The sequence below is a fragment of the Saimiri boliviensis genome, chromosome 6 (genome assembly GCF_048565385.1).
Source record: "Saimiri boliviensis isolate mSaiBol1 chromosome 6, mSaiBol1.pri, whole genome shotgun sequence".
Classification (NCBI taxonomy): domain Eukaryota; kingdom Metazoa; phylum Chordata; class Mammalia; order Primates; family Cebidae; genus Saimiri; species Saimiri boliviensis.
Window position 1 is genome coordinate 38,229,570 of NC_133454.1, and position 15,764 is coordinate 38,245,333.

General features: G+C 48.6%; 1 protein-coding gene across 6 annotated transcripts in view; it reads left to right on the forward strand.

Annotated features, from left to right (window-relative positions):
- The first annotated feature begins 336 nt into the window (after positions 1-336).
- Positions 337-15,764, forward strand: part of LOC141584817 (apolipophorins-like) — a 66,854-nt gene continuing 51,426 nt past the window's right edge. For all 6 annotated transcript variants that reach the window (XM_074400484.1, XM_074400481.1, XM_074400482.1 and 3 more), the window contains exon 1: positions 337-1,935. In XM_074400484.1, the coding sequence (XP_074256585.1) occupies positions 1,737-1,935 (199 nt within the window). In that variant the 5' untranslated portion in view covers positions 337-1,736. The remainder of the gene's footprint in view (positions 1,936-15,764) is intronic.

A 15,764-nucleotide genomic window follows, 5' to 3' on the forward strand; every position in this document is an offset into this window, starting at 1 on the left:
AGTCCCAGGCTGAGGCAGGAGGATTACTTGAGCCCAGGAGTTTGACTCTAGCCTGGGCAACATAGTGAGACCCTGCCTTTAAAAACAAACGGAACAAAAACAAAATGGAAGGGACACGTTTCTGTCTTTTTTGATCAGTGTCTTATACATCAAAGGTGTGCATATATGGTGAATGACATTTTAGGGACATAGTGTTTTTATAAAGAATTCTGTGAGAAAAAAATTTAATAAAGCAACAAAAATTACTCTTATTCTTCATATCTTTATTTCTATGATATTGCATAGTTTAGTCATTCCCAGACTCTTTCCACACCTCCTTTTTTTTTTTTTTTTTTTTTTTTTTGAGACGGAGTTTCGCTCTTGTTACCCAGCCTGGAGTGCAATGGCACGATCTCGGCTCACCGCAACCTCCGCCTCCTGGGTTCAGGCAATTCTCCTGTCTCAGCCTCCTGAGTAGCTGGGATTACAGGCATGCACCACCATGCCCAGCTAATTTTTTGTATTTTTAGTAGAGACGGGGTTTCACCTTGTTGACCAAGGTTGGTCTCGATCTCTTGACCTTGTGATCCACCCGCCTCGGCCTCCCAAAGTGCTGGGATTACAGGCTTGAGCCACCGCGCCCGGCTCCACACCTCCTTAAAAAGCCTCTTAAATATTGAACTACAGTTGATATTCCTTCCTATAACATGCTTCTTCATTGACACTTGTAGAGCACAGGGTCAACACATCATAAAATTTATAAGATTTTATGGAATGCCTGAGACAAAAATCAAACAGTCCCTTTAGTAAGTTTGTTTATTCATTTGTCTATTGATTTATTCAAGAAGTCTCATGCCAGCCCCACCTACTGGGAGAAGGTCTGAATTTTATTCTTATCTCTTTGGCATTAATTTTGATACTTAGAAAGTACACTGGTTAGCAACCCTTGGGACCAACAGGTTGTTCTGGTAAATAAATCTGTTTCATATTGTCATTGCAACAAAATGTCACCCTCTTCATTACGTTTTTGGTCTCAACATGTCCAATTCATAACTCCCTCTTTTGTTTCTTATAGAGGTATTAGGTCTTTAAGACCAGAAGTAAGACTGTAATAGGGAATATTTAGGGGAAGACAGGCAAAGGCCAGTCATCTAAACCAGTTCTAGATGGCTGTATAGTGGCAGATGGCTCTGTAAGGGCAGAAGGGAGAGACCCCTTCATAAGGGTAAAAGACAGGTTAACAAGAGAAAAGCTTAACAATTTTTTTAAATCACAGTTTTACATAACCAGGAGCCTTCAGAATGAAGACCCAAAGATACTGCGGAAACTATGCATTTTTATGCATAGGTTTGATGAAGAGTGGACTGTTCTGAAAAACAGTGATTGGAAGAAAAAGATACGATCTAATGGGAATAGGCACAGGTCGGGGACCTAGCGAGGCCTGTCTGTTCAGAATCTGCGTGCTCCCCAGGTCCCGGGGCATTCGGGGGCGCCGCTCCTTCCAGCGTCTGAGCTCCAGCCCCGTGTCAGCTCCGAGGGACAAGCCCCGCGCACCCAGGTCAGGGTGCACCCTCCCGCCCTGCCGACTGTCCCAGCGCGGGGGCCAGGGTGCGCAGGGCCTCGTGCGCACATTATCTTTGTATTCCATCTCTTTCCGCCGCGCCGTGTCTCCGGGAAGCGTTTCCCGCCCCAGTGACCCAAGAGAGGGTGAAGCAAAGGGAGCGGTTCCGGGGCGCGTGTCCCGCAGGCTCAGGTGAATGCGCATGCGTCCGGTAGAGGCGGCCCTGCGCGCTTGCCGTAGGCGGCTTCCGGGACGCGCCCGGGGCTGCCCGGCTGCAGAAGGTTTGTACTGCTCCGCGCGGGCTCGCTGCGGAGCTCGGCTTTGCGGACGGAGCGGGCGGCGACTCGCGGAACCGCAGCGCTCTGCAGTCCTCCCCGCCAGCCCGCCCTGGCCAGGTAAGCTGCAGGACCCGGGCTGCCTGACTCGCAGGTGGCAGCTTGCGGCGCTGCAGGGACCCGGAGGAGTGTGGGGCGGCGCGGAGGTTGCGGCCCTAGTGCACCGAGCGCTGCCCTCTGGACTTCGCAGGGCCGGGGGGTTGCGGGGTGGCTGTTGCTGGGATCTGGGAGAGGGGCCCAGCGGCCCCACTCCTCTCCTACGGCTTCTTCCTCCTCCCACGACAGGCAGGCGGGTGCAGGAGGGACCAGGCGGCGGCTCTCGCATCCTGCGCGGGGGCACCGCAGCGACGGGCCACTTGGCGCCGGCTACAGGCGCTGCCTGGCGGGGGTGGGGTTGGGGGTTGGGGGTTGGGAAGGTGTCCGGAGGTAGTGGTGAGGAAGGGAGGGCGCCTGCCCGGGTTCCAGCGGGCTGGCCGGGGCGCGGGTGCCTTCCCTGGCTGGAGAACCCGAGCCCGGATCTGGTCCCAATTCTCTTTTATTTTATACTAAGGCCCAGAGGGAAAACCTCAACTGAAAATCCTACACTGTTGCCCCTGGGTCGCAGGCGCTGGGTTGGGTGTGTGCGGCTGGGCGCGGGCTTCGCTGACCGAGCGGGCGGCGGCGGGGCGGGAACGGTAGCGCGCTGAAGCAGCCCCGAGTCTTGAACACGTAAGCTGGGGGACCCGGGCTGCCTGACTCCCCGGCTGTGGCAGCCTGGGGCCTCCCGCGGCACTGCAGGGACCCCGCTGCGTGGGGGCGTCCGGAGGTTTCGGTTCTAGTGCTCCCGAGCGCTGCCTTGTTGGACTCGGCGGGGCTGCGGGGCGGCTGTTGCTGGGATCTGGGGGTGCAGCCCAGCGGCCGCACTCCTCTCCTACTGGCCGCTTCCGTCTCCCACGACCGGTGGGTGGGTGCAGCGGGTGCTAGGCGGCGCTCTCGCATCCCCGGGTTGGGTGGGGGGAGCCTCGCTGCCAATGGCCACCCGGCGCTGGCTAGAGGTGCTGTCTGGGGGTTGGGGAGGGGGCACTCGGGTCCCGCTGCTGGGCTGGGCCAGCCGCTGGTGCATTCCCCCGTCCCCTCTTGGCGCTGGCATCAACTCCCGGTGCCCGAGGGCAGCGGGGTTGGGGTCGCCTCTGGTTTCGCTGTCTGCCATGAACCTGAGCCCAGATGTTCGCTCCCTTACCTTTCCCTTTATAATAAGGCCCAGAGGGAAAAACTTCTCAGTAAAAGATCCTACACCCCGTGGCCCCTGGACTGCAGGCACAAGGTTGGGTGCACGGCGGGGACCTGCCCCTGGGCCAGGCCTCTTCAAGGCAGGCACCGCCTGGCAAGGCTGCTGGTGGTAGAACTGGCCGCAGATGGTGAAGCAGAACATTGAGGAGAGTTTCCCTGCCTTGGCTGCGCTGAGCCCGTCCAGAGTGTTTCTGGTTCTAATCACAAGTGGAACAGTTTCAGTGCAGCTTGTACGTTCATGTTAGTGATGAACTTGGGTGGAGGTGGTGACACAGCTTGTTCTCTCCTCCTAGGCTCTTAGTGCATCCAGGATCCTGAGCTGCTAGGGGTCTGGCCACTCCCGCCCGGAGCCCTGCCTTGGCCGAGCTGGTCACTGCTGCGTGTCCTGGGCTGCCGGCCTGCCTGTCATCTGCAGTGCACACGTATGCATGTGTTTGCATATGTATGTGCACCACACAGATACTATGCCCACCTCACACACCACACATACTGAACCCATATACATCACACACACTACACACATAACATATCCACCGCACACACACCACACACATACCATGCCCACCTCACACTCACCACACACGTACCCCATACCCACCACACACAACATACATACCATACCACCTCACACACACCACACACATGCCATGCCCACCTCACATACACCACACATGTACCCCCTACACACCACAAACACACATATCATGCCCACCTCACACACACTACACACATGCCATGCCCATCTCACATACACCACACACATACCCCATACACACCACACACAACATACGTGTCATACCCACCTCACACACCACACTCTACATATATACCACACCCACCTCACACACCCCACACACTAAACACATGTACACCACATATATCATACCCACCTCACACACACCACATACATGTCACATGCATATCATAACCACCTCACACGCACCACATATATACCATGCCCACCTGACACACCCCAGGTGCTTAACCCATATGCACCACACATACACCACACACATACTCATCTCACACACACCACACACAACACACATATCATACCCATCTCACACACCACACGCTACATATATACCTTGCCCACCTCACACACCCCACACACTTAACCTATATACACCACACATGCATCACACATATACGGTGCCCACCTCACACACACCATACATACATCATACTCACCTAACACACATACCCCATACACACAACACACATACCCACCTCACACGCCACATATATACCCTGCCAACCTCACACAGACCACACACTTAACTTGTATACACCACAACCACCACACATACTACCATGCTCACCTTACACACACCATACACGTATCATACCCGCCTCGCACACCAGACACACTTAACCCATATACACCACACACCATGTATATACCAGGCCCACCTCACACACCCCACACACGTAACCCATCTACACCACACACATATACCCACCTCACACACACCACACACACCCCAGATACACCACACATGTACTATACCCACCTCACATACCACACACTACATATATACCATGCCCACCTCAGACACACCACACACTTAATTCATGTACATCACACACACCACACACATACTATACCCATCTCACACACATACCCCTTACACACCACACACAACACACATATACCCACCCCACACACCACATAAATACCGTGCCCACCTCACACCCCACACATTCAACTCATACACCACACACATACCATGTCCACCTCACACACATCATACATATACCCACCTCACACACATATCCTATACACACCACATGCAAATCATAACCACCTCACATATACCACACCACATATATACCATGCCCACCTCACACACACTGGGTACTTAATCCATATGCACCCCACACACACCACACACATACTTCATACAGACCATACACTCTTCACACATACTACACATCACATATACCCCATACACACCACAGACACCATACACACCACACACACCTTATACACACACGCCGCACATACCACACACACCACAAAATACCATACATGCACACCATACACATTTCATATCCATCCACACACCCCATACATGCCACACACCTCACACACTTCATAAATACCACACACACAGCACACCACACTCCTCATACCTATTACATCACCATACGATACACCACCTTCCAGACAACTTATATATATATATATACATTCACTGTACACATGTAATGTACACCATACACACACCATACTCACCACACACACTACATGCACCTCATACAACCACGCACATTACACACACCTCATACATACCACACACCACAAACACTACACCATGCACACAAAAATACACTGAACCCTTTCACACTATATCACACTTCACACGTACCACATGCACATCACATACACAAAATACCACACACCATACACAGTACACTACACACACTCACCATACCCTCCACAACACCCCACCACCATACGCACATACACACACGCCCCCAACACTACACACTCCCTACCCACCATACCGCACACGCTGTATCTCATGCACACACCACTCACCCTTGCTACACAAACTACTCATTGAATGAAACGGGATGATTGAGTTTTCCCCAAATAAATACTGCCCATCTACGTGTCCCTGGCTGTCCTGGCCGGCATATCACCTTGTCCCGCCTTCCCTCGGGTCAGCGCTGCCTCCTGTGTTTCGGTTGTCTCTGCCTGTGCCCTGGGGCTTGCTCACGTCCTGATCACCTGGGAGGCTGGCCCCTCTGCCCCAGTAGCTGCCTTCCTGGAGGAGACTGGCCTGTTTGTCACCTCTCCTGACTCTCAGAGCGGTGGCTGGTGTGGGAAGTCCTGCTTCCTCCCCTCGGTGTCTGCCCTTCCCCACGGGTTGTTTTGTCCCAGCGCTGACGTCTCTCCAGCTAGGAGACCCTCAAAGGCACACAGGTGTGTTTGATTGTAGTGTTTGTGAATAATAAAATGTGATTTGGTAGAAGACTCAATTAGTACAAACATCTTTAATAAAGTAAAATGTGCAAGGCCCCTCTGCTCCCACCTCTCTTTCATCCCCTCCCCAGAGGACATGACTAACAAGCCTTTGCAGGGCTCCCCCTTTCTGTGTGCGTTTGTGTCTGTGTATGGGCTGGGGAGTGTGTGTGTATTCTGTAGCCATCTCGTAGGAGTTGGAACTGGGAGCTACACACGTGTGCTGACTGTAGTTCACTTGCCATTTTCCTTACAAAACAGGCCTTTAACATCCCTCACTGTGGTGCGTGTTACCCGGCCTTTTTAAAAATGCTATCGACTTTTGAAGCATGCAAACTCTGCCATCATTTATTTAATCATTCATTTTTATTTTTTATTTTTGAGGTTTCTTTTTATTCTTTTTTTTTTAATAGCATTTTAGGTTTTGGGGTCCATGTGAAGAACATGAAAGATTGTCGCATAGGTACACATGTGGCAATGTGATTTGCTGCCTTCTCTCCGTCACCTATATCTGGCATTTCTCCCCAGGCTCTCTCTCCCTAACTCCCCACCCCATGCTGTCCCTCCCCTATTTCCCCCCAATAGACCCCAGTGTGTAGTGCTCCCCTCCCTGTGTCCATGTGTTCTCATTGCTCAACACCCACCTATGAGTGAGAACATGCGGTGTTTGATTTTCTGCTTTTGTGTCAATTTGCTGAGAATGATGGTTTCCAGGTTCATCCATGTTCCTACAAAGGCCATGAACTCATCGTTTTTCATGGCTGTGTAATATTCCATGGTGTATATGTGTCACAGTTTCCCTGTCCAGTCTGTCATCGATGGGCATTTGGGTTGGTTCCAGGTCTTTGCTATTGTAAACTGTGCTGCAATGAACATTCATGTGCATGTGTCCTTATAGTAGAACGATTTATAATCCTTTGGTTATATACTCAGTAATGGGATTGCTGGGTCAAATGGAATTTCTATTTCTAGGTCCTTGAGAAATCACCACACTGTCTTCCACAATGGTTGAACTAATTTACACTCCCACCAAAGTGTAAAAGGGTTCCTATTTCTCCACATCCTCTCCAGCATCTGTTGCCTCCAGATTTTTTAGTGATCACCATTCTAACTGGCGTGAGATGGTATCTCAATGTAGTTTTGATTTGCATTTCTCTAATGATCAGTGATGATGAGCATTTTTTCATATGTTTGTTGGCCTCATGTATGTCTTCTTTTGTAAAGTGTCTGTTCATATCCTTTGCCCACTTTTGAATGGTCTTGTTTTTTTCTTGTAAATCTGTTTTAGCTCTTTGTAAATTCTGGATATCAGCCCTTTGTCAGATGGGTAAACTGCAAAAATTTTTTCCCATTCTGTTGGTTGCCGATTCACTCTAATGACTGTTTCTTTTGCCGTGCAGAAGCTGTGGAGTTTGATTAGGTCCCATTTGTCTGTTTTGGCTTTTGTTGCCAGTGCTTTTGGTGTTTTGGTCATGAAGTCCTTGCCTACACCTTTGTCCTGAATGGTTTTGCCTAGATTTTCTTCTAAGGTTTTTATGGTGTTGGGTCTTATATTTAAGTCTTTAATCCATCTGGAGTTAATTTTAGTGTAAGGTGTCAGGAAGGGGTCCAGTTTCTGCTTTCTGCACATGGCTAGCCAGTTTTCCCACCACCATTTATTAAACAGGGAATCCTTTCCCCGTTGCTTGTTTTTGTCAGGTTTGTCAAAGATCAGATGGTTGTAGATACGTTGTGTTGCCTCCAAGGCCTCTGTTCTGTTCCATTGGTTTATATCTCTGTTTTGGTATGATTACTGTAACCTTGTAGTATAGTTTGAAGTCCAGTAGTGTGATGCCTCCTGGTTTGTTCTTTTTGTTTAGAATTGACTTGGCAATGCGGGCTCTCTTTTGGTTCCATATGAAGTTTAAGATATTTTTTTCAAGTTCTTTGAAGAAGGTCATTGGTAGCTTGATGGGGATAGTGCTGAATCTGTAAATTACTTTGGGCAGTATGGCCATTTTCACGATATTGATTCTTCCTAACCATGAACATGGAATGTTTCTCCATCTGTTTGTGTCCTCTCTTATTTCATTGAGCAGTGGTTTGTAGTTCTCCTTGAAGAGGTCCTTTATGTTCCTTGTTAGTTGTATTCCTACGTGTTTTATTCTCTTTGTAGCAATTGTGAATGGCAGTTGATTTGGCTGTCTTTAAGTCTTATTGGTGTGTAGGAATGCTTGTGATTTTTGCACATTGATTTTGTATTCTGAGACTTTGCTGAAGTTGTTTATCACTTTCAGGAGATTTTGGGCTGAGACGGTAGGGTCTTCTAGATATACAATCATGTCTTCTGCAAGTAGAGACAATTTGACTTCCTCCTTTCCTATTTGAATACCCTTTATTTCTTTTTCTTGCCTGATTGCTCTGGCTAGAACTTGCAGTACTATATTGAATAGGAGTGGTGAGGGAGGGCATCCTTGCCTAGTGTCAGATTTCAAAGGGAATGCTTCCAGTTTTTGCCCATTCAGTATGATACTGGCTTTTGGTTTGTCATAAATAGCTTTTATTATTTTGAGATGTGTTCCGTCAATATCTAGTTTATTGAGGGTTTTTTTTTTTAGCATAAAGGACTGTTGAATTTTGTCAAGGTCTTCTCTGCATCAGTTGAGATAATCATCTGGTTTTTGTCTTTGGTTCTGTTTATGTGGTGGATTCCGTTTATAAACTTGCGTATGTTGGACCAGCCTTGCATCCCTGGGATGAATCCTCCTTGATCATGGTGGATAAGCTTTTTGATGTGCTGTTGCAATCGGTTTGCCAGTATTTTATTGAAGATTTTTGCATCTGTGTTCATCATGGATATTGGCCTGACGTTTTCTTTTCTTGTTGAGTCTCTGTCGGGTTTTGGTATCAGGATGATGTTGGTCTCATAAAATGATTTGGGAAGGATTCCCTCTTTTTGGATTATTTGGAATAGTTTCAGAAGGAATGGTACCAGCTCCTCTTTGTATGTCTTGTAGAATTCAGCTGTGAACCCGTCTGGACCTGGGCTTTTTTTGTGTGGTAGGCTCTTAATTGCTGCCTCAGCTTCAGACCCTGTTATTGGTCTATTCAGGGTTTTGACTTCTTCCTGGTTTAGGCTTGGGAGGAGACAAGTGTCCAGGAATTTATCCATTTCTTCCAGGTTTACTAGTTTACGTGCATAGAGTTGTTTGTAATAATCTCTGATGATGGTTTGAATTTCTGTGGAGTCTGTAGTGATATCCCCTTTATCATTTTTTATTGCATCAATTTGGTTATTCTCTCTTTTCATTCTCAGCTTTGCTAAATTCTGTGCCACATATATCAGTCCAAGATCATTATCATCTATAGCCCCCAACTCTGTGGCTTGGTCTTTGTGGCCAAAAATCTCAGCCAGCCCTGAAACTTCATAAGAAGGGAAAGAATATGTCCTGGGCAGTATTTGTATTGGTTGTCATTCACTCACTTCATTGATGGAGCACTAGCTATGGGCCATGTTCTGTTCTAGGTTCTGGGCATTGGGTGAAAGAAACAGACAAGGGCCCTGCTCTCTTGGGGTGACCTGCTGATAGAGGTGAAGCCCAAACAGGAAGCCAGGGCAGGGGGACAGAGCACGATGGCATGAGGGAAAGCTTGACATTCAAGCTGAGATCATAAGGAAAGACAATGAGACGTGCAGGTGTCAGGGAGAAGAGCTTTATTTATTTATTTTTTTTGGAAACAGAGTCTTGGTCTGTTGCCCAGGCTAGGGTGCAATGACATGATCTCGGCTCACGCAACTTCCACCTCCTGGGATCAGGCAATTCTCCTGCCTCAGCCTCCCGAGTAGCTGGGATTACAGGTGCACACCATCACACCCAGCTCATTTTTGTAGTTTTAGTAGCGATGGGTTTCACTGTATTGGCCATGCTGGTCTCCAACCCCCAATCTCAAGTGATCCACCTGCCTCATCTCCCAAAGTGCTGGGATTACAGGCATGAGACACCGTGTCTAGTGTGGGAGAAGAGCCTTCTAGGCAGTGGGAATGGCATATGCAAAGGTCCTGGGTCAGGAGTATGCCTGGACTTGGGTTTTCCAACCTCAGCATGGTTGATATTTTGGGCTGAAACTTCATTGTTGGGTTCTATCCTGTGCATTGTGGGATGTTTAGCAGACCCCCAGTCTCTACCACTAGATGCCAGCAGCACCCCCTACCAGTTGTGACATCAAAAAGTATCTCATCTTGCCAAATGACTCTTGAGGGATGCAGTCATCCCCAGTTGAGAACCATTGACCTATTGTGTTCAAGAAACAGCAAGGAGGTCAGCGTGGCCAAGAAAGCAGCTGAGGCACAGAGTGGAAGGAGCCGGGACGTCGTTCATGATCATCAGGACTTTAGCTTTGACCCTGAGTGAAATGGGAGTGCTGACGGGTTTAGCTGGGAAGTGTTAAGAGCTGACTTGGGTTTTTTGTTTGTTTGTTTTTTGAGATGGAGTCTTGTTCTGTTGCCAGACTGGAGTGAAGTGGTGTGATCTCAGCTCACTGCAACCTCCACCTCCTGGTTCAAGCAATTCTCCTGTCTCAGCCTCCCAAGTAGCTGGGACTATAGGCACCTGCCACCACACCCAGCTAATTTTTGTATTTTTAGTAGAGATGAAGTTTCTCCATATTGGTCAGGCTGGTCTCGGACTCCCAACCTGGGGCGATCTGCCTACCACAGCCTCACAAAGTACTGGGATTACACGCATGAGCCACTGCTGACTTGGGTTTTAACAAATCTCCCTGGTCACAGGGTGAAGGATGGGCTGTGGGACCTGGACAGGAGTGGGGCGATACCAAGAGTAGGGGCAAGGAGGGGAGGAAAAAGCCTATTTATTACAAAAGCCAAAGCAAGAGTCCAGGCTGGTGAAACCTTCAGGATACTGCCATCTCTGTGTGTGCACATGGGTGGACATGCATGCGTGTGTGTGCATGGTGCACACATGTATGCGTGTGAGCATGGATTGCTTGGGTATGGACATGTGCTTGTGTGTGTGGACGTGTGCTCACATTGTGTGTTGCTGTGCATGCTAGCATGCTTGTATGAGTGCAAATCTGCATGCATGTGTGCATGCTTTGTGTGTGTATATTCATGTGCACATGCACAAATGTGCACAGGATGGTTGCTCAAATAGCCAGACAAGGACTGGGAAAAGAACAGCCCCACAGGTGCTCTTAGACTCCCAGAGCAGGAAAGCTCAGCTCCATCTGGGGCTCACCCTTCCTCAAAAATGGGGGCTGGACCCTAATCAAGGTCATGTCTCCTTTCTTGCATTAAAAGAATAAGCCTCACCAGGCCCAAGGGCTGTTTCCTGGCTGTAGTCGGTCCAGTGGGGACAGGGAAGTCCCCCCTGCTGTCTATCCCCTTTGAGGAGCTGTCAAAGGTGGAGGCGTTCATGAGAATCAAAGGGAGGCCACCCCCTGCCTGTCTGCTAGGATGTCCCCATCATCCTGAAAGTCCCCCTTCCTCACTGCCTTTCCACCCCTCCCCATCCCAGCCAAGCTCGCTTTGATTCATTCTCTCCACAACCCACCCACTGAGAGCCCAGCTCCCACTTCTCCTCAAAACCTGTCATACCTCTGTCCCCATCATCCTTCTGTGACCAAAGTAAGTTGTGTTTTAGTGTTCAGTGACCTACATGCTCCAGGAGGCCTGGATGCAGAAAACCTCTGTGGTGGAGAAAGTGTGCCTCAGGCAGGAGCTGGATCAAGCTTGGCTGGAGAGAGTCCTAGAGGCCTGTGCCCTGCAACTAGATGTGGATGGCTTCGCTGTGGGAGTCCACACTTCAATTTGGGAGCAGATAAGAGTCTTGGGGTCTTTTGGGTCAGGGAGGCATTGCAGTTGGGGGTCATTTTTGTCCCTGACTCATCATGGGCAGTATGATGGAGAAATGCAGGGAATGGTCACGGAAGTAGGGGAGAAGAAGGGCTCAGCTCAGGGTCAAGCACATACTAGGTGCTCAATAAATAATCATTAATCAATAAATAGAAATGGACACAGAGAGGCAAGGAGTTGTGGTAGGGATTGGCTGTGAGGGTCTCTGACAACTGAGAGTGAGATGACTTGACTCCTGTCTTACTCTGCCCTGCCTTGCTGGGTGATGTTGATCTAATTGCTTCCCCTCTCTGGGCCTCACTAAAGGGTCTGGACAGAGATGTCCAAGATACAGGATATATGCATCTGGAGCTATGGCTTGGGCAGGAGCTCACAAACTGTAACCCCTAGGCCAAATCCAACCCTCCACTTTGTGTGTGTGTTTGTGTGTGTGTGTGTGTGTGTGTGTGTGTGTGCGCGCGCGTGTCAGTGATGGAGTCTCACTCTGTTGCACAGGCTGGGCTGGAGTGCAGTGGTGCAATCTCGGCTCACTGCAACCTCCCCCTCCCACATTCAAGAAATTCTCCTGCCTCAGTCTCCGGAGTAGCTGGGATTATAGGTGCATGCCACCACACCTGGCTAATTTTTATATTTTTAGTAGAGACAGTGTTTCACCATGTTGGCCAGGCTCATCTCGAACTCCTGACCTCAGGTCATCTCCCCATTTCCCTCAGAGTCAAAACCCAAGTCGTGATGATCCCTGGCAAGATCCCTGTCACCTTGCTCTGGTATCCATCATCCCCATCTCCCATCGTCATCTCCTGGCTTCACTCCAGCCTCCAGAGTCTCTGTGATGTTCCCTGATCCCCCGCAGCACATTCTGTCCCCAGGGCCTTTGCACCTGCTGTTCCCACTGTTGGAAATCTCTCCCCAGGGGTCCCCAGGGCTCATCCCTCACTTCTATCACATTTACAGAGAAGCCTTCCCTGATTACCTTAACCACTACCATCATTGTAACCCTGCTCACGCTAGTGTGCCTTACACCCACACCTGCTTTTCCTTTCCTTTCCTTTCTCTTTTCCTTTCCTTTCTCCTTTTCTTTTTTTTTCTTGAGGGAGAGTCTTGCTGTGTTTCCCACGTTGGAGTGCAGTTGCGCAATCTCGGCTCACTGCAACCTCCACCTCACAAGTTCAAGCAATACTCCCACCTCAGCCTCCTGAGTAGCTAGGATTACAGGCAGGTGCCACCATTTTTGTACTTTTAGTAAAAATGGGGTTTCACCATGTTGGCCAGGCTGACCTCGAACTCCTAACCTCAAGTGATCCACTCACCTTGATCCCAAGGGGCTGAGATTACAGGCATGAGCCACCGCACCTGGCTGCACCTGCTTTAGTATTTATTCTTCATAGTGCTTTCCACCTGATGTGCTGTCCGTGTTACTGGTTTGTTTATGGATTGCCTGTCTCTCTCCCCCTTATTAGAATGATGTATCCATTCAGATAGCAGAAACTTTGTTTTGTTCATTACTGTTTCCCCAAAGCCTAGAACCCTGATGAGGATATGATAACGAGGCAGGAGTTATTAGTGGAATGAATTAATGTAAGAATGAATGGATGTGTCATCTGAGTCTAGATTACAGAGAAAAAGAATGAATGAATGGCTGGGTGTGGTGGCTCATGCCTGTAGTCCCAGCACTGTGGGAGGCCGAGGCGGGTGGATTACTTGAAGTCAGGAGTTTGAGACCAGCCTGGCCAACATGGTGAAACTCCATCTCTACTAAAAATACAAAAATTATCCAGGCATGGTGGTGCACCTGTAATCCCCGCTACATGGGAGGCTGAGGCAGGAGAATCGATTGAACCCAGGAGGTGGAGGTTGGAGTGAGTCAAGATTATGCTGCTGCACTCCAGCATGGATGAAAGAGCAAGACTCTGTATGAAAAATAAATAAAAATAATTTAAAAAAGAAATGCAAGAAAGACAAGAAGGCCTAGATAGAAGGAATAAGTGATCGTAATAATAGTACACAAGGGAAATCATAGTGAATGAGAATTTATTCGTAAATTTCAAGATAGCTAGAAGACAAGGATTGTTATGTTCTCAATACAAAAGATAAACATTTGAGGTGATAACTATCTAAGTTACCCTGATACAATCATTACATACTGTCTGCATCAGGGGTCCCCACACTCCCTGGCCATGAATCAGTACCAGTCTGAGGCCTGTTAGAAACTGGACAGGCAGCACAGCAAGTGAGCAGTGGGCAGGCGTGTGAGGCTTGATCTGTGCTTACAGCCACTCCTTACTGTTTGCATCACCACTTAAGCTCCACCTCTGTATCAGTGACAGTGTTAGATTCTTATAGGAGCACAAACCCTACTGTAAACAGCACATGCGAGGGATCTCGGCTGCATGCTGCTGCTGCTTTTTTTTTTTTTTTTTTTTTGAGATTCAGTCTCACTCTGTTGCCAGGCTGGAGTACAGTGGAGCATTCTTGGCTCACTACAACCTCCAGTTTTCGAGTTTAAGATATTCTCCTGCCTGAGTCTCCTGAGTAGCTGGGATTACAGACACATACCACCATGCATGGCTAATTTTTGTATTTTTAAAATAGAGATGGGGGTTCACCATATTGGCCAGGCTGGTATCAAACTCCTGACCTTGTGATCCACCCGCTCTGGTCTCCCAAAGTGCTGGGATTACAGGTATGAGCCACCATGCCCTGCAGCTGCATGCTTCTTATGAAAGTCTAATGCCTGATGGACTATCACAGTCTCCCATTGTCCCCAGAGGGACCATCTAGTTTCAGCAAAACTAGCTGGGGCTCTCACTGATTCTACATTATGGTGAGTTGTGTAGGTATTTTGTTATATTTTATAATGTGATAATAATAGAGGCAGGCCAGGCACAATGGCTCATGTCTATCATCCCAGCATTTTGGGAGGGTGAGGCAGCCAGATAACCTGAGGTCAGGAGTTCAAGACCAGCTTGACCAACATGGTGAAACACCATCTCTACTAAAAATACAGAAAATCAGCCACACGTGGTGGCAGGCACCTGTCTTCCCAGCTTCTTGGGAGGCTGAGGCAGGAGAATTGCTTGAACCCAGCAGGCAGAGGTTGCAGTGAGCCACGATCATGCCATTCCACTCCAGCCTGGGTGACAAGAGCAAAACTCCATCTCAATAAATAATAATAATAATAATAGAAGTAAAGTGCACAATAAATGTAATGTGATTGATCATCCTGAAACCACCCCCCTGCCCCCAGGTTCATGGAAAAGTTGTCTTCTACAAAACCAATCCCTGGTGCCAAAAATGTTGGGGACCATGCTCTACAGGTCTCAAAATATAGCCTGTGCCCCTCAAATAGGTACAACTATTACATATCATTAAAAACTAAAATCAATTAAAATTTAAAAAGAAAGTAGGACTGAAAAGCTACCACTTTTCAGTGGAATAGGGAAATGAATGGAATAGGAAAATGAATGGTATCCTCATTAAAAGTGGTCTCAGTGGAGAAAGAGAACAGAAGTTGGACTCAAATGATACAGAGAGTGAGTAGGAGACAGAGTAGCTTGGGAAGCACAGGTAACTCCTTCAGGAAGCGTGCTGGGAAGGGGAGAAATGAGGCTGGTAAGGATGCAGGGGATGCTGGCTTGGGAGTGCGTGCCTTTGAAGCTGAGCATGTCCCCAGGGGACAGACATGGGGAGCTATACCTCACCCTGATGGGCAGATGTGCCGCAACCTGCTCCTACCTGGGCTCCCCATTTTCACCCTGTAGATGCAGACTCAGGACACTGTTCCTTTTGTGGCCACAG